The sequence below is a fragment of the Melopsittacus undulatus genome, chromosome 12, assembly GCF_012275295.1.
Source record: "Melopsittacus undulatus isolate bMelUnd1 chromosome 12, bMelUnd1.mat.Z, whole genome shotgun sequence".
NCBI classification, from domain to species: domain Eukaryota; kingdom Metazoa; phylum Chordata; class Aves; order Psittaciformes; family Psittaculidae; genus Melopsittacus; species Melopsittacus undulatus.
The window spans coordinates 19,195,940-19,214,252 of record NC_047538.1 but is presented as its reverse complement, the minus strand read 5'-3'; the positions used below and the strand labels follow the sequence as shown (position 1 = coordinate 19,214,252).

The 18,313-nt window shown below is 54.4% G+C and overlaps 2 protein-coding genes across 2 annotated transcripts in view; one reads left to right on the top strand and one right to left on the bottom strand.

The window, feature by feature from the left end:
* Positions 1-6,984, bottom strand: part of SSH1 (slingshot protein phosphatase 1) — a 32,569-nt gene extending 25,585 nt beyond the window's left edge. Inside the window, exons 1-2 of the mRNA XM_034068494.1 lie at positions 6,919-6,984; positions 3,123-3,163 (exon numbers count right to left, since the gene is read on the bottom strand). Of these exons, the coding sequence (XP_033924385.1) occupies positions 3,123-3,163; positions 6,919-6,984 (107 nt within the window). The remainder of the gene's footprint in view (positions 1-3,122; positions 3,164-6,918) is intronic.
* A 3,071-nt stretch (positions 6,985-10,055) lies between these two features.
* DAO (D-amino acid oxidase) lies at positions 10,056-14,932 on the top strand. The gene is made up of 10 exons (XM_034068478.1): positions 10,056-10,249; positions 10,367-10,481; positions 10,922-10,998; positions 11,419-11,484; positions 12,131-12,185; positions 12,494-12,598; positions 12,935-13,017; positions 13,654-13,771; positions 14,276-14,374; positions 14,801-14,932. The coding sequence occupies exons 1-10, from the start codon at positions 10,056-10,058 to the stop codon at positions 14,930-14,932; spliced, it is 1,044 nt and encodes a 347-aa protein (XP_033924369.1).
* The last annotated feature ends 3,381 nt before the right edge of the window (positions 14,933-18,313 follow it).

Below are 18,313 nucleotides of genomic sequence, written 5' to 3'. Positions count from 1 at the left end.
CTCCTCCTGTTGATCACTGAGCTGCAAAGGGAGTTTACAGCAACCTCAGGGCTCCATCTAATTCCAGCAGCAAACACAAAACTGAGTCAAACCAATGCCCAATGTAAATCCATTACCTTCAAAAGAGAAAATCACTTCGTTTCATTAAACTACAGTAAAAAGCATTAGCTAAAGGGACTGTAGAGCTGGTTATCAAACCAGTGTGGTGCAGCATGCTCCTCCCTGACCAGGTCATCATGCAGAACACAAAGGCGAGCTAATGAGGTGGAAAGCAAGGGGGACATGCTGCCTTCTGCACATCCCAAACAGGTGCAGGTTCCTCAGACCTCCAAAGCCAGATGCCTCTTTCAGCTGAAAGGTTTTATTGCTGAATAAAACCAAACAGACCTAATGCTTTACTCTCAGTGTTTCAGAACATGAGCTAAGAGACATCTGCCAAGTTGTAGATGGGAGAAGGACGTTCAGGAGCATTAAGTAACATGGCAAGGTACACAGGACAGCATTAGCAAAGACAGGAAGAGCCCTAGTCTCTTTCTTTACCCCTGCTCAGCAGGACACTGGATGCTCCAGGCAGTGCTCTCAAAGCAGGGTCTCTACATGGAGGCAGTAGCACAGCCTATGCCCCTAAAGCACTCTGCAAATACACACAAGTCCAATCCTGAAAACCTTTACCTCGACTGCTGCTCTTGCCAGCTCCTAAAACTGGGTTTAGTGGTGCCAAACAGGAACAGTTCTTTCCACATCGATCTGCAGGCTTGATCCCAGGCTGGAGACAACTGGCTCCTGCAGCAGCTCAACCTCCATCTCCCTGCAGACGTGCCCAAAACCACCCTCCCAGCCCTGTTTCTGACCACATGCAGGGTGCAACTGGAAAGCCAATGCTGGTGAAGGTCACGGAATGCCTGGCTAAACCAACTCACTTGTGTTCGTAATTACAGCCAGTGATGATCTTCCTGCATGTGCCAGTTCACAACAGCCAACACTCACAACACCACTGGCTTTGTAAAGCATCTCCTTTGACTTGGTGCTAGAGAACCAGCCAATGGTGAGCTATAGAAGTCAATTGGGTTGCACCAAGGAGTAGGGTACGAAAAATCCTGTTGAACCCAGTGGACCCCAATCTTGTAAAACTTAAGGGTTTGTGGAAGCAAAAGAGATTCCTGGCTGCCTCATGGAAACAGTGGTGATGTTCCCTTCCCAAGTTTTCTGCAGCATTCTGGGGAAGTGCAAGAGAAGGAAGACTTCAAAGCACATTGATGTCTAACAAAATGCATAAAGCAACAGTGTCTGTGACAGAAAGCTGAACCTAGAACATGTTCCCATGGTCTGTACTAGGGTAGAGGCTGTTTCAGGGAGAAGACAAGAGAGAAAAGCATTCTGAAGTGACAGAAACCATAAGGAAAGCCTCCTGCTCTTAGACCAGAGAGCAGCAAGATGTTATAAAACCATGATACACACCTATTCCTCCAATAAAATAACCTAACCAGATCTAACTGCACAGCCTCCACTGAAAATCCTGGCATTTTTAGGGATGAATGAAAAGAATCTGTTCAGCAAGCAGATGAGCAAGTATATCATCAGTGTGCAATAGCACGTTCATGCTGTATTGATGAAACACAGTTTGAGCTAGCAGCAAAGGGGTCTTGCATCCAATAACCCTTCTGTTACTGACCATGAGGATCACTGAGGTCTGCAAAGTCAGGCACTGGGCTGCTGACCCCAGCACTTAGGGCAAGCGTGACACAGCAGAGCTGTCACCTGATTCTCCACCAAGGCTAGACTGGGATTTAAAGATCCACAAACCTAATCACAGCCTGTCCTTGCCTTTTTTAACACAGGAGACCTGGGTTCAGCTGCTGGGAGAAGCAGCACAATGAAGTTGAACAATTCTGCCACCCCATGGGCAGTGGGTAAAGTCTCAGCTCATTGATCCCGAGGAATCCAGCAGGAAGGGGACAGGATCTACCCACCTGCCTGTCAGAGGAGCTTCAGTGCTCAGCCACGCTGTGTCCACACCAAGGCCACACATTCTCTTCGGTCCTTGGCAGTGTTTCCCCCCGAGTACAGCAAAGGATCTGCACAAAAGCCATCCTATTCTCGAGGTCTATCTGATGATTTAATTACCTGATTCTTATCCTGAAGATCATATACAGAAGAGCAGCCCCAAGAGACTGAAGGACAGAGGAAGCTCTTGGGCTCTCAGTATGCAGAGTCATTGCTGCAGCACTTTCCAACAACCAGAAGAAAGCATCAGCCTTTAAGCCCAATCTCACTACATCTACCCCCATGATTGCTCTGGTCAGTGATGGACGTTGGTGCCTGGCTTGCAAAAAGACCAAAAGTAGCCACAAACCCAATGATCTCCCAGTGCTTTAGCTGTATATTGTCATTGAGCTAATTTGTGATGCTTGTACCTGAAAGCAGGATAACTAAAGTAAGAAGCAGTAACAAGGAGAAGAGACCAGGCTTGCTGAACCACTGTTGTGTTTTTACACTGTATCTCTCAGATTGGGGTGTACAGGTGAGAGGGTAAGAGCTGTCTGCAGCAGCTGGCTTCAAAGTCAGCAATCCATGTAATTTCTCAGAGCCCCATTAGCCCAGAGTCCCAAACCAGCCTCACTGTTACTACCCCTGATCTCTGTGCAGCACCAGCAAGAGGAGCTTCCCCTTCTCCAGCTGCTACCTCACTCTTTTCCTTGCACGAAGTGGCTCTGCACAACCCCAGTATCAAAGGAGTCGAATTCCCAATGGTTAATCCCCAGGAAGGAGCAGAGCCCTCCCCTTCCTGACCCACAGCTGCAATCTCAGAGAGCAGCAGCAGAGACAGAGACACTGATAACAGTGAAGTGCTTTGGCCAAAGCTAAGGAGCAATTTTCCCATTTCCTCTTCCCAGGAAAGAAAAATCCCAAACCCTCTTTTATGCTTTCAGTTCATTAAACACTCATCTCAAAACTAAACTGATCAGGGAGAGAGATCACCCCAGTGCTCAGCTCCCTGCAGACCACACAACCCCCTCCAGGCAAGCTCCAGGCTGGAGTCCTGGCCAGGATCAGGACTGGGATACATGGCAGGCAATTAACAACAGTGGGAATGATGGTTAGAGCCAAGCAGCTCTGCTTACCTCACGTTTAATTTACGTTCCTCATCACTGCCAACCTCCAGCTGAGGGGAGAAAAGCATAAAGAGAAAGTTACACACTGGTTGTTTCCATACAACTTGTTCACAATCCCCACGCTTCTTAAAGCCATCCCTCAGTGATGGGCTTTGGGTGGTTGTTTTCCATGGGGGGGGTTCTTTCCAGTGCCAGGGATAAAGGAGCCTCCCTGGCCATAGATGCCATCAGCGCCGGGTGCCAAAGGGGCTCACGGGGATTTTAAAGCTATTAGATCCTAATCCTGCAAGCTGGTCCTAGGGCACAGGTCGGTTTGAAGAGCACCAGCCTCGGCGTCACCACGAGCACACACATGAGGGCAGAAGGTGGCAGGAGCAGCAGGGAAAGAGCTGGGCACAGACTGATGCTGCAGGTCAGGGTGTGCAGCCACAGCACAAGTGCCCTCCAGAGGATGCAGCCAAAACTGCCTGGCTGGGATTGGCACAAGCTCCGGTACCTGAACCCCAACCTGGCACCGATGTGCAGCTCCTCAGGGAGCCCTCTGCCACCTCCAAGCTACCCGGATGCTGGCAGAAGATGCATCCCAAAGCAGGGTGATGGTTGTCCGGTCCCAACAAACCCTGTGCCTGCTGCCTTGCTGATAAACACACTGCTTTAATGGCAGACATGTACCAAAACAGCCACTTTTTCACTGGGCACTGCTGGAAAGTCCCCTTAGGAGCCAATCTGGCTGCGGAACTGCCTCACTGGCCCTCACACTTTATTTATCCTCCTTAAACTGAAGCGTGCCAGCTGCATGAAGCCTCCTCTCAGAACCAGTTTCACACAGCCGTGCTTTCCAGACACCCCCTTCAACTTCTCCATTAGTTTCTGGACAAAATTCCTTATGAAAGGAAAACACAGTTGCAGTTAATTGCATCCAGAGCCGAGTGAAAAACAAAGGCTCAAAACACTCCTCCTCCTTTGGTCCTGTGTGAGGAGACAGAAGAGGAAGGGCCATGAGCATCCCCTCAGAGGGCAGAGGTGCACCAGGGACATGGTTCAGACCCAAGTAATGCAGGGACCTAACAGATCACCCTGCAATGGGAAAACCCTCAAAGCTGCAACACAGCAGAGCTGGAGGGACAGAAGCCTTCAAGAAATGATGCTCCATTGGCCCTCAGGAAACACTTTGGTATCTACTACACACTGCTCAACCCCCACATCAAACAAGGGCCACCATAAGGGTGACTTGTTTCCAGGTGGGCTTGCAGAAGTGAAACATAAGCAGCAGTTTCACATCAAGCAAGCCTGAAGTTGTGTGTGTGTAAGAACTCGGGGTGTTCCCCACTCCCCGAGGTTAAGGCTTGGGGCTGCAGGAGCTGCTCAGTTTACAATCTGCAAGAACCAAGGAAGCCAGGAAACAAACCCCAGATGCAACAGCAGGGGCCGGATACTGGAATTATGGCTGTTTGAGGGAAGGAGATAGAGCAAACCCATCCAGAACGTCTGCAGCTGATGGCGAGCACATACCAGGGCTATTTTTAGTCTGTTTACACTGTGCAGCAGCAGCACAGGGCCCTGTGAGCACCCTGAGCCCCACTGCCCCCCAACCACAGATCCCCCCAGCCCAGGGATGCTCCATCAGGATTTGGCCTCTGTAAGGTCAGCCCCTGTTTGTTTGGCTCTGTTACAGAGCAACAAGGGGAGGAAAAGCTGGTTTTAAACAAATGGGATGGGAAGTCCTGATCATTGTCAGCTGAGGCTCAGCAGCAGAGCCAGCCCCTGGAGCTGCTGCAGGCTCATCCTCTGCAGAAGCCAACTTGATCTCAGGCTCAGCTCTGCCTGTGTTTCCTCTTACAAAGCTGCAGTAAACCCAACCAAGGCAGAACCCTGCTGCTCATGGCCATGCTGAGCGTGTCCACCTTGCTGCGGGCAGAGCATCCTGCTGAGCTCTTCCATGGTGCATCACCCAAGTGATGCTATGGACCCACAGCACAGACATCGCCACATCCCTGTCTGTCCCTGGGCAGCAGCATCCATGTGATGAATTCCTTCAGGCTCAGGAGCCAAGGCTGCAGGAGCGTTCTCACAGTTAGCAAGGACACATGGTCACCAGTTCCCATCCAAAGTACCCACCAGTCACTAATCACACAGGCACAGAGCCCTAGTTCTCCTTGCAAGGAGCACCACAAAGGAGCAGGGCTGGCACTTTGTGATGTGGTTGCAAGTTAACTTTGCAAAGCCAACACACTGAACTGGGGAAAGGATGGTTTAGCTCTGGGGTATTTCATGCCAGAAGGGACCATTCCAACTGAATAGGAGCTGATGTTCCTCTGAGAGCCACCCAAGTGCACCTGAGCAAGGCTTTCAAGAGGGAAGGGGAAAGCAGCACAGAGCTCGTCCAGGATGAACTGCCCAAGGCAGACCCATGTGGCGAAGCAAGAGGCACCTCTTGTGCCTGCACCAGTTAAACCCAGTCTAATTCCACTGCCTGCGACAGAGTGACAGCCCATTTACACCTGTGTCGATCAGGCGGCCACTGGGGCTCATTGAAGACTCTAAACCAGACTCCAACAAAATTCCTTCTGAGAAACCCTTGGGAAAGGCCAAGTCCTGTTTCCAACACAGCAATGGTCCAAGCGCCGGGTCCCTGCAGCCTCAGAGCCCAAACCACAGGGCACGGCTCTGCACACACCAGTTGGGAATGGAAGGGATGAGTCATGGGAAGCCCATGGGAGAACCTGCAGCCTCGGGCACCGTCTCCCTCCTGCTCCCCCCGCAGAGCAGCTAATCGGGGGAGTCACAGGGACCTGACAGGTGACAAATAGGATTGTTTACCTGGCAGGAGGGGACAGAGCCAAGCCAAGGGCAGCAGCACTGAGGGAGTCAGGCAGGAGGGAGCGGGATGCAGGGAAGGATACGCAGGGAAACCCCAGACCTGTCTTTGAAGGTCATGGAAGAGACGGATCAGGAGGAAAACAGGGATGCACGAGGGTGCATCTGTGTCTGGATGGCACCTAGGAGCTGTGGCGAGGGAACACCCCCCCAAGCCGGGCAGAGGCAGGAGATGGGGTTCCTGGGTTACAACAGTGAAGGGGTGCACAGCAGAGCTGGAGCACTCCGGTGCCTGCCCCATCGGGGCAGGGATGTGCGGAGCACAGCACCATGGGGATGGGGTAAGCAGCACATACAGGGCCCCAGGGCAGCAGAGCTGGGAGGGAAGGAGAAAGCAGCAGCGTGGTGGAGCAAAGGAGCATCACACAGGTATGGGGTGTATGGGGGGGACTGGAGCTGGGCCAGCACCAGTGACCAGACCCCAGCACCAGTGACCAGACCCCAGCACCACGGGGAAGGGCTCCCAATGGGTCAGAAGCTGTGGGGAGGCGGTGCCATTGCAGCACAGGGGCAGAGGGGAAGAGCGGCGCATCCCCGGGTGGGGGCAGCGGCCGGGGGGGGTCAGGGTCGGGGAATGCCCACAGGCAAGGGGCTGGCGGCCAGCGCTGCTCCATGGAGGCCGGCCCCGCGCTGGCCGGGATTCACCGGGCAGGGAAGAGCGGAGCGGCTGCCCCGGCCTCCAGCAGGGCTGGAGCGGGGGTCGGCCATGAACAGCACGGACAGGGGAGAGGAGGGGACGGCAGCGCGGTGGGGCAGAGCGGGGGGCTGGGGGCTGAGGCGGGCCCGGGGGGCGGCGAAGGGCTGAGGGATGTGGGGAGCCGGGGGCTGAGGGATGTGGGGGGCCCGCAGCCGTGAGGCGCTGCACGGGCCCAGCCAAGGCGCTGAGGGGCCGCATCCCGCCCCGCTCCCCGTGCCCGGCCCCGCTCACCTCGCTGGTGCTGGCCGAGGAGGCGGCGCTGGGGGTCGGTGAGCGCTGCAGCGTGACCAGCGCCATGGCGGCGGCCGCAGGGCCCGGCTACGGCGGCGGCTGCGGAGCTCCGGCTGCTTCCACCGCCCCAGCGGCTGCGCAGCGTGAGGGGCGGGGCCGGGGCGGGGCCGCCCGGTGGGACCCGGGTTCGAGACCCGGCGCGGGCAGGACCCGGTTCCCACCCCCCAGTGAGCGCCGGGGGGGTCTGAGCTTCCCCCTAAAGCACCCCAAGGGCTTCGGGGTGCAGCGGCTGTGGGGGGGTCCCTTAAACAGGAGCGAGGTCAGCGGTGCCAGGAGCAGGAGGCAGAGCAGTAATGGGGTAATTGGTGTAAGAGGCTTTACTGGGTGTGTGACGCCTGCAGCCGTTCAGGCTGTTGGGGGCTGCCGCTCCCCGTCCATCCCACAGGATGCACCGCCTGCATAGGGGATTTGTCCTGGCAGCATCCCGGGGGATGCTGTGGTACAGCAGCAGAGCGGGGGATAGGGCATCCAGAGGGGGATCCCAAGCTGTGGGTTTGCTGCCATCCTTTGGAGCCAGCCTGGATGGGGCTGCTCACACCAGAGCCCTGGCACAGCCATGATCCAGGTGGGAAATGCGTTTGTGTTGCTCCATTACCAAAAGCATTGAAGGTACCGGGTGTGTGAACCACAGGAGCCTGACCTCTAACAGAACAGTCTGCCCAGGGCAGGTGAGGAGGTGTGAGCGCTGATGCTTCCCAGGGAAGATGAAGGCTTTCCCCCTGGATCCAGAATGACAAAGTCACCATGTTCATAAATTAAATGTTTACAAACTTCAAGCATCTAATGGGCCCTAAATAGGGATTTTTAGTGACCAAATTAACGAATGTAATTCCATTTGATAAACATCAAAGCTAAGAACAACAATTTCAGTGATCGTTTGCTGAAGCTGGAAGCTTCGTGTTATTAGTTCTCATCCATTTGTCTTTTCTTGTAACTGCTGATCGCAGGACACTGACCAATAGCAGGAGTCAAAAGTTTCAACTACATCTGAAGGACCAGGGAGGTCTCAATAGCACCACATGAATACATGTCTCATGAAAATTAATCCTTAATCAAGAAGGGAGACTATTAATTTCCCTGCTGATTAGAACAGCTGTAGTGTGAGAACAGGAATCATTAAACAGAGAAGCTGAACCAGAAATGTTTAGGAACTGTCAAGCTTTAGAAAAAGCAAGAAACCCAAACCAACAAACACCATCACTATCGACCCCAAGAAAATTCAGCTGAGCAACTCCTCCATAACACACCAGTCAGGTCTTCAATGCTTCCTCTGGTCAAGCAACAGACTATTCCAGTACATTAGTTGGGATGTCCAACAGATGCCCTCTTTGGATTTGCACTTTGGAAGAAAGCAAACATAACACTTAAAGAAACCAAAGGAGTGATGGGTGATCACTGTGTTGCATTGAACATGTTTGCCCCGGTCTATGATAAGACACCATAGAAATCCACAGGAGGGGCCGTCCCTGCTGCTCTCTTGGGGCAGAGCATCCCAGTGTGTCCCTGCCCTTGCCTGTGCTCTGCCTTCTGCAGGACCGAATCCCCATCCCTCGCAATGGGTTGCTCTGCCCAGCACCACAGGGATGTGGCTGCAATCCGGCTGTGTGGGAGATGAGTTCCTGTTTCTGGCATCCTTATGGCCTCTTAGGCACAGTAAAACCCCTGATTGCAGCAGCTCTGCCCAAGCACCGTGTGTACCTGCAGGGCTGCCGTACCCACACCAGCACAAACCTGGCTTTTCAGCCCAGAACCCGACGCTGTGGGGTTTGCGAAGGGAAAGGTGAGAAATGAGGTCTTGTGACCCCTGAAAGGGGGAAGCTGGGCAGCTCCTGGGGTCTATCGGCAGGGAGGCGATGCCCTTTCCATCCTACAACACAACAACCAAGTGCAAGCAGTGGCTGGGGTGTCCCCATCCAGCAGGACAGGCAGCAGTCTCCATGGTGACGATGCCAACGCTGCTGTGACCCCGTTCCAGTGGCTCCAGGCCCGGTTGCCAGCAGCACGTGGGGGAACTCCACCTCCCAGTCCGGAGCCAGGACTTTGGCCCCATTGCCCAGGGCCACACCATGATCCCGCTGCCCTCAGCACTTGGACCTTGTGCTGCAGGGCTGCAAACAGCTCCTGGAGGAGGTGGCTCTGTCCGAGCCTCCGAACCCCACAGCTCCTGCCCCAGGACCCCGCACACTGCAGGTAAGCTGCTGGGAACCAGTGCTCCCAGTTAGGGACCAGGTGATGGAGAGCGCCTTGGCTGGTGCTGCAGGGGCAGCCTGGGCCAGCCCCTGTGGCTGCAGGAAGTGGAGGCAGCCCCGGTTCCTGCTGGCCATGGGTTCTAGAACCAGAGCAGATGGGAAGCCATACGGCTTTCCTGCTGCCTTTGGTGCTGTTACATCCCGATGACTCATCCCTTCATCCCGGCTAACGGCAGTCCCGCTGCGGGCTGCCTTCCACAGCAGAGATGCTGTGCTTCACCTTGCCCAACTAAAACCATAGGCTGGAATTTACTCTGGCATGCTGCTGGCATCCATCCTATAGCCACCGGTGGGCAGGGATATGATCCACACCATTGCACCCCATCCCTTCCTGAAATCAGTCCTTGGCCACTCTCTGCCCCAGTGGTGCCCACAGGGCTGTTTCCAGGCTGCACGGGGGGAAGCTCCATTGAGAGGGAACAGTCAGGGGGTGCAGACCCTCTTTGCACCCACATTTACAAAGAGCTGGAGCTGGGAAGGGTTTGGGTTGGTGGCACAGGCACAACACGTGAGGGCAGGGATGTGAGGAGCTCTCCTTGCACTGAACGCACTTGGCGTTCCTCCCTGGAACACACGTGCTGGTTTCCATGTCTTTAACTGGGCCAGCCTCTTTTGTGTCCAGCCCTGCTGGAGCTGAGTTGGGAACTCCTCGGAGCAGGCTGGGTCACTGGGAATGGGGAGCTCACAGCTCCCCATGGGAGATGGTGCAAGTGTTGGGTGCACAGGAGCGGCTCAGTCCCATCCCTGCAGCAGGGCAGGTCCTGCAGGAGCTGCCTCCTCCCTTGGAGCATCCCTGCCCTTCAACCATTGCCATTCCCACAGGGAGCCATGCGTGTGGCTATCATCGGTGCAGGGGTGATCGGCCTCTCCACCGCCCTGTGCATCCATGAGCACTTCCACAGCCTCCTGCCCTCCCTGCAGCTGGAGGTCCATGCCGACCGCTGCACACCCCACACCACCAGCGATGGGGCAGCCGGGCTGTGGCAGCCCTACCTGAGCGACCATGGCAACCTGCAGGAGACGTAAGTGAGGAGGAGGAGGAGGCTGGTGCCGTGTCCTATGGGTACACCAGGGGCTGAGCTGCCCAGGCATGGCTCTATGGCACTGGCTGAGCCCCCACTCTGCTGTTTCCATCGCAGGCTCTGGAATAAGGAGACGTTCGATCACCTCCTGGGGCTCCTGAGCTCCCCAGCAGCGAAGGAAATGGGACTTTTCCTGATTTCTGGCTATAACCTGTTTAGGCAGCCAGTGCCGGTAAGGAGCAAGTCACAGGAGGGCTGGGAATGGCTCCAGGGATGGGCAGGGTTGTGCTTCTTCCCAGAGGATGCTCTGAAAGCTTCCAAGTCACAGAACCCCAGCCTGGTTTGTGTTGGAAGGGACCTTAAAGCTCCTCCAGCTCCAACCACAGGCAGGGACCCCTTCCACTGGAGCAGCTGCTCCAAGCCCCTGTGTCCAACCTGGCCTTGAGCATTGCCAGGGATGGGGCAGCCACAGCTTCTCTGGGCACCCTGTGCCAGCGCCTCAGCACCCTCACAGGGAACAGCTTCTGCCTAAGAGCTCAGTCTCCTCTCGGGCAGGTTCAAGCCATCAAACCCTGCCAGGTCTGTGACTGGCAGCTCAGGACACGCTGCCCCAGTGAATCACTGCTGAATCCCGGCCGGTCAGGGTCCTTACAACCTTCTTCCCTTCTGCAGGACCCGCCTTGGAAGAACATAGTGCTGGGGTTCAGGAACCTGACCCCCAAGGAGCTCGAACTCTTCCCTGGTTACAGGTATTGGATGTGCTCTCCTGACAGGCACTGATGGGCTTTCCCCAAGGAAGGCAGGACAGGAATGGCCGCATGGTCCCAGACACTCCCTCTCCCTGGGCAGTGAGGATGGGAAACAGCAGGCACAGGAGAGGCCTTTCTTCATTATAGCTTCCCTTGGAATAAGTAGGAAACCCTCAAACCAGCCTAGAAAGCCCAGCCCAGCATGGAACCCACTCCAGTCCCAATCTTACCTCACCAGATGCAGTCAAACTGGGGGAAGAAAGCCAGCAGAAGGTGTTTTATGCTGTGAGCAGAGGGGAAAGCCACGCACCTGTACAAAGGGGGATTGGGGTCCCAGAGCTGCAGTGGATGCTGGGAGCACTGGGAAGGGGATGCTCATGTAAAGATGCTGTGGGTCCTTACGGCTTCCTCTGGTTTCAGCTATGGCTGGTTCAACACGGCGCTGGTGCTGGAGTGCAGGAGGTACCTGCCCTGGCTCACCAACAGGTCAGTGCTGAGCCACCACAGTGCCAGGGCAGAGGGGAGGGATGCTGGGAAGCAGGGAAAAGGGGCTGGAATTGCTGCTCATTGCGTCTTCAATTTAATAGAGCCCTGGAGCCTTGCATGACAAATGTGAAGGTTATCCCAGGATCCCAGCCTGGATTGGGTTGGAAAGGACCTTAAAGCTCATCCAGCTCCAACCCCTGCCATGAGCAGGGACCCCTTCCACTGGAGCAGCTGCTCCAAGCCCCTGTGTCCAACCTGGCCTTGAGCACTGCCAGGGATGGGGCAGCCACAGCTCCTCTGGGCACCAGTTATGGGATACTCAAAGCTGCAATTGGGTGCTTGTAGCTATGGGAGTATTTAGGGCTTGGTTTTGTTCTTGTCACTGCTACCATGGAGCAGGGCCCTATCTGCAGCAGGAGACCTGGGCACCACCTGATGCAGGGCTCAGCAGGAATGACTGGATTCAGTACCTCTGGGCCATTGGGGAAATGAACTAAAAGCTGAAGATCATTAGGAACCACCAAAAAGATCATGGATGCTTATTGCAAGGAGCAACAAACCATAGCTGGGTATCAGTTACAGGCACTGATTTAAACCATACATTGGCTTTTAATCCATCAGTAACAAACAGCCTTGTTCTTCCCAGGCTAACAGAGAGGGGAGTGAAGTTCTTCCATCGGAAGGTTGAGTCTTTCCAGGAGGTGAGTGATGCTGAACCAGGGCAGCGGGTGGATTGGGGAAACAAATGCTACCAGGGAGGATAAAGCCTCTTGTGCATCAAGTGACGGCTGAGAGAGGATGGGGCAGCACAAGCATCCACACTATGGCTGCAGTTTAAGGGGCCACCGCTCTCCCACCTGCACACCCAGGGTCCCAGCAGAAGCCATGCCCTGGATCCATCCCCTTATGGTTATCCACAAGCACACCACCGGAGCGAGTGCTTGGCCTGGCTGTGCTGCAGGAGCCCCATGGCCCCTGGGTACCACCCTGAGTGCCTCTGTCCTTGCAGCTGTTTGCCCAAGGTGTGGATGTTGTCATCAACTGCACCGGGGTGCGTGCAGGGGAGCTGCAGCCTGACCCAGAGCTCCAGCCCGCCCGGGGACAGGTCATAAAGGTGAGGGGGTGCAGGGCTTGGATGTGGGAGCCTCCTCTGTGTCAGCAGCAAACCCTGGTCTCGGAGAACCCTCGTGTGTGTGGAGGCCAGAGCAGGAAACACAGATCCTGGTTCAGGTCTGGGGATGCCCAATGATAAAAATACATTAAAGCCTTGGGAGCAGAGGGTGATTATCTGGGGAAACAGATCCAGGTAGGAAGCTCCCTCCTTGCCTGCTGCCCTCCCCTCTCCCTGGTGCTGTGGGGCACATGGAGCTGGAGCAGAAGGGATGTCACCACGTGTGTCCCTGTTCACTGTTCTCCAGCTCTTCCTGACCCTCTCCCCTTCGTCTCCCAGGTCCTGGCTCCATGGGTGAAGCACTTCATCATCACTCACGACATGGAATCTGGGATCTACAACTCACCGTACATCATCCCAGGGTAGGTGATGCACAAGGAGCCATTCTGCAAATAGGATCTTTGGATGCTCACAGCCCCCTGGCAAAGCATTCCAAACAATTCCTGATCATAGTCCTAGCAACATAGAGATTCCTCTCCCTGTGCTGATCGCAGCTTGAGCTGCCACCAGTGGGCATTGGGCTGGATCCCAAAGGAAGTAGCTGAGTCCAGGACCCAGGGGCTCTGCTCCTGCACACCCACATTCAGCCCCTTTGTCCCTGTGCTTCCCAGGGCTCAAGCAAGGCTTTAGAAGGGTCCAGCAGGTGCAGCCACCCCAGCCTTACCCCCTCTTGTCCTTGGTCAATCCAGTTTGGAGCAGCGGAATTCCATTCCTTTGCATTCCCATTGGAGCCATCCCATTCCTCCCAGCTCTCCCCCAGCCGGACAGGAGCAGATCCATTTGCAGAAGATGAAATCAGCTCCTGGGGTTCCCCAGGCCAGGGCATTTCAACACTGACAGCATTTACTGACTGCCTTGCTCCCAGGCAGACACAGAGGCACCGCTCTGCCTGCTCAGTGCCAGGAGCAGGGTGCAGGCTCGGGGTGCAGCAGGATCCCCAGTCACAGGGTCCTTGATGGGGCACTCACCACTGTTACCTCCTCTGGCTTTCCATGCAGGAGCGAGTTCACGGTCCTGGGAGGGATCTACCAGCACGGCAACTGGAACGAAGCAAACAGCGCCCAGGATCACAGAACCATCTGGGAGAGCTGCTGCCGGCTGCTCCCTGCTCTGCAGGTGGGTGAATGCAACCCACAGCCCGTGTTCCTGCTGGATCTGCAGGCAGGGGCTGGGGCTGCTGTTACTGTTGAGACAAGATCCCTAGGAAAAAGGAATTGCAGGTAAAGAGCTGTTGTTGTGCCATGGATTAGCTGGGAAGGCAGCGCAAGGCTTTGGCACAGTGATGTGCCAGGCTGCCATCTGAAACTGCTCTGCCAGTCACACCTTGCAGCATAGAACCATGGAAGGGTTTGGGTTGAAGGGACCTTAAAGCTCATCCAGCTCCAACCCCTGCCACAGGCAGGGACCCCTTCCACTGGAGCAGCTGCTCCAAGCCCTGTGTCCAACCTGGCCTTGGACAGCTCATCCAGCATCCTTGGAGCTGGTGCAGCAGCAGGGATACGGGAGCCCCTGTCCCCACTCAGAGCAGGGCCCTCCTCTCATGGATCCCTCGGTGCTGGCATGTTTGGCTGCTGTAATTCAGGGCAATGCTCACAGATGCTGCTCTGCTTTTGCTTTCAGGAAGCAAAGATCGTGGGGGAATGGAGCGGTCTGAGACCGGCACGGCCCCGGGTGCGCCTGGAGCGGGAGACCATCAGCCATGGGCAGCTCCAGGCACAGGTACCCCCGATGCCATTGAGCATTGCACTGGGAGTGCATCAGTCATGGGGAGCTTGGCAGTGCAGCACCAGCACCCAGCTACTGCTGCTGGGCTTCAGCACCACGTTCATCAGTCCTCACTGCATCCCCCCTCTAATATCACGGGAATCTTTGAGCCAGTTTCAGCTCAGTGTCATAGAATCCCACACTGGGATTCTATGGGTTGAAGGGACCTTAAAGCTCATCCGATTCCAACCCCCTGCCACAGGCAGGGACACCCTCCACTAGAGCAGGGTGCTCAAATCTCTGGCTAACCTGGTGCATCCAGTGTTCTTCTGCCTCTCCAGCAGCTTTTGGAAAGAGGGATGGAGCAGAGGGTCACTGGGAGGCTGAAGGATCAGTCTGAAGACAGCTTTCCCAGCACTGATCCCTCCTCTTCTCCCCCAGGTGATACACAACTACGGCCACGGTGGGTTTGGGATCACCATCCACTGGGGCTGTGCCATGGCAGCAGCCAGGCTCTTTGGGAGCATCCTCCAGGAGAAGAAGCTGGCCTGGTCACCGCAGCCCCGCTTGTGAGTTACCCAGGATGATGGTGACAGGAGTAGCTTAGGAATCACAGCAGAAAGATGGGAATAACCCAGTGCTACACAGGGGCTCTTCGACCCTCCTGCCAGCTCCAGATCAGGTTCAGAGAGTCTCATTTTTGGGAGGTGCCAGTTCTAGTGCTGTCATTTGCCACCCCAGGCAAGCACAGCCTACCCAGAGGCAGTGCTTTAAACCATGGCCTAATCTCCTGGTCCGCAGTGCACTTGTGTCCTGGAATCAGTCTGCAAAGGGCAGGCAGGGTTCAGGTGGAATCCTGACCCTCCTGCAGCTCACCTGCATGATGGGGCAGGATCTGAAATGGAGCCTGTGCCTGCTCCAGTGCCTGCTCCAGTGCCTGCTCCAGTGCCTGCTCCAGTGCCTGCTCCAGTGCCTGGCTCCAGTGCCTGGCTCCAGTGCCTGGCTCCAGTGCCTGCTCCAACACCCAGTGTGTAATCATATTTGCAAGCTTCCCCCAGGAGCCAAAAGCTCCTTAGGAGGAAGAAGCCCTGGGAAGTACCCACAGCTCCTCAAGCACATGCTGCACTTACAATGGCTTCTCGAGCCAGGACAGGGAGCACAGGCCCACAGCACCTGGTTAGTGTTGCTGGCAACAGACAGCAGCAGTTGCCTAAAATGGGCTTCCCAAAGGATGTTTTTAGCAACAAAAGCAACACATCCCAGCCCTGTGTGCTTGCCAGGCTCTATATATAGCAGGAGCAAACCCAAAGCAGCTGTTCTCAGCCCTAAAACTCCCATGGGCTCTTCAGTTTCTCATTTCTTCCCACTGTGGGACTGAAGCTGCCTCAGTGCTTCCCAAAGGGATGGGGACTGCTCCAGGAGGGTCTGACCCTAGAACACAAACAGAACTGATTCCCGAGTGATTTTCTGTGCAGGCTGATTGTGCTTGTTTCCTGAGAGGCCACAGTTCCATAGGTGTGCACAATAAAAGTAATGTTCAAATACCTCATGTGTGAAGCAGTCTCTTCTTAATGATGCCATGGATAGTGCTGGAAATGCTCATTCCATGAAAACATGCCTGGAGATCTTCATTCCATGTCTCCACATGCATTTTTCCTGAAGATTTCATCCTGCAGGAGGAAGAGACATCACTCTAGATTCCAAACAGACCAATGGGCCTGGAATAGCACCATGGAACATGAGGTATTGGTGGTTAATGGCATCCGGTCTATGCAGAACCCAGTCCTGGACAGAAATGGGTGGGACTTGCTGGTGTAGCTCACCCAATTGCTCTGTTCTGAGGGCAAAGCAATGGAAAAGGTCTTACACTGGTGGCAGCCATAGGTGGGATGTGGTGGGAGTGAAGAGCCATGATTGAGGTCCAGCTCTGTGGCACAGGAGAGGTGAAGGAGGCAGCAGGATGCAGCTGCTGCACAGGGTTCCTTGACAGCACCAACCGGCTCCAGCATCAGCAGATTTTGTGCACTGCCAGCTCCCAACAGCACTCGCCTGGGACCCAGAACACAGCTGGAAACACATCAAGTACCAGCAAAGTTACCCTCAGTAAGCAAAGAGCAGCTCCAGCATTCGGGAAAACAGAGCGAGCTTTAGAAGTGCCCAAGGAGGCCAAAAGAACAAAGCCTCTCCCTCAGTATTGCTCCAGGATACAAACCCTTCCGCACTTACTGACTCCTTCCATTCCCAGGAATATGAGGCTTCATCCCAGAGGTCTGTCAGGGCTGCACAAGGAAGATGAATGCACAGGGCGATGAGAAGGCGCTGCATTAGTGTGCAAAGCACGTGCAGCTCCTTCGTCACCGGGTCAGCAGCAACCTCGTGCTTGCAATAGACATCAGTATAAGAGTATTATTCAAAGGGCAGAGGAACACGGAGAGGGGGATGTGCTTGACTGGGTTTTATAGGAATGAGATGGGTGAAAGAGAAGCTGACATTAAAGGGTAAATAACCAGAAGGAAACCTCCCTGCCCCAAGACGCAGGCACACGCGGAGCTGCATGGCATTAAAGGCATCACTAGAACTTCCCCATAGGCAAGCAGCCCAATGGATCGGTTCTTATTGTCCAAACCAGCTGAAACACAGGAAGCAACTAAAGACCTGTAGGTAAGTAAGCAAGGGAATGTTCAGGTGTAGTTATCAGGGAGGTTACTTGTGCTTCCTATGACTTGATGGCCAAACACACAGAGGAGTTGGGGCCGCAGAGCACTGAGCCCTCGCACAAGATGGGTCTCAACATGAAGGCAAGGAAGTGGGGAAGCTGCTGACCTTGCACAGACCAGCCCAAAGCCTCTTTACTGGAAAAGCTATTTATTTGTTCAACAGAAAATAGCCAGTGTGGAATTCAACTCTCCAGGGTCACGTAACCTGGGAACAGGAGGAGTATTTTACAAGGAGCTTCCAATACACAAAGTTCTTCAACATCAAAATGTATCCAGCTTAGAAAGAGTCCATTCAGACCCCGGGAAACATTTGGTGTTCTTGAGGAATGACAAATCCTTCCATCAAAGCACACTGGGAGATTCCTGTCCCCACACCAGCTCTGGATGTGAATGCGTCAGACACTCAGTGAATCCCTGACACACCCCCCCCTTCTGTTTGCTCTCTATTGGAATTCACAAGGATCTCCCTTCATTGTTTTAAATGCACAAGCTATAGTAATTCATCAGTGAAAAATACTCAACAGTGTGTAAAACGATCTTTGGAAGCGTCTTATGTACATCACTGGTGTTGCCATATTAACAAAATATGACCTGTGGTTATTTATAGGCTATTGTGTACAATCCCAAATGCTCGCCAGTTTTCCAGTGAACGATCCAAAACATCCTCCCGTTATCAATAACACACAGGGACCTGCAGAACCTGTTTGATGAGCTGTGGCAGGCTCCTGACCACCCTGCTCAGCTCATCCAGAGCCCACAGGCATCCATGGGAGACTGTCCCAGGCCTCAGTGAGCTTTGGATCCTGCTTTAGGTGTCCCTGTCTCTCAACCAAAGACCCAGCATATGAAGATGTTGCAGCAGGACCAATCTTGGCACTTATTAAATACATTTTCAATGCAGAATTCGTACAAAGTGAAAAGCAAAAATACCTTCAGTTATTTTTAATACTGTAAATGTCACAGGTTAAAACCGAACCACTCAACAGCACCCAAAGGTTTCTCATCACCTATAAAGCTTTACCTGGAAATGTTTAATCTGAAGCATACACATGTGCAAATGTATGAGCTGTGTGTGCTTCACCTAAAGCTCTCTGAGTGCACACTCTGAAGGCCACTGCCATGCAGTCCTTTGAACTGTGGAATATTGCCTCCAAAACCCAAAGTGATGTGTGAAGATTAACAGTGGAGAAGCAGAACGTTAACTAAAGGCGCTTGGTAACAGCTGCAGGGCTGAGCT

Bases quoted from the DNA above. Each gene is read 5' to 3' on its own strand.
- DAO (XM_034068478.1), top strand. From the start codon at position 10,056: ATGCGTGTGGCTATCATCGGTGCAGGGGTGATCGGCCTCTCCACCGCC. The intron at 13,018-13,653 runs GTAGGTGATGCA...CTTTCCATGCAG, and splicing joins TCACCGTACATCATCCCAGG to GAGCGAGTTCACGGTCCTGG. The intron at 13,772-14,275 runs GTGGGTGAATGC...TTTTGCTTTCAG, and splicing joins GGCTGCTCCCTGCTCTGCAG to GAAGCAAAGATCGTGGGGGA.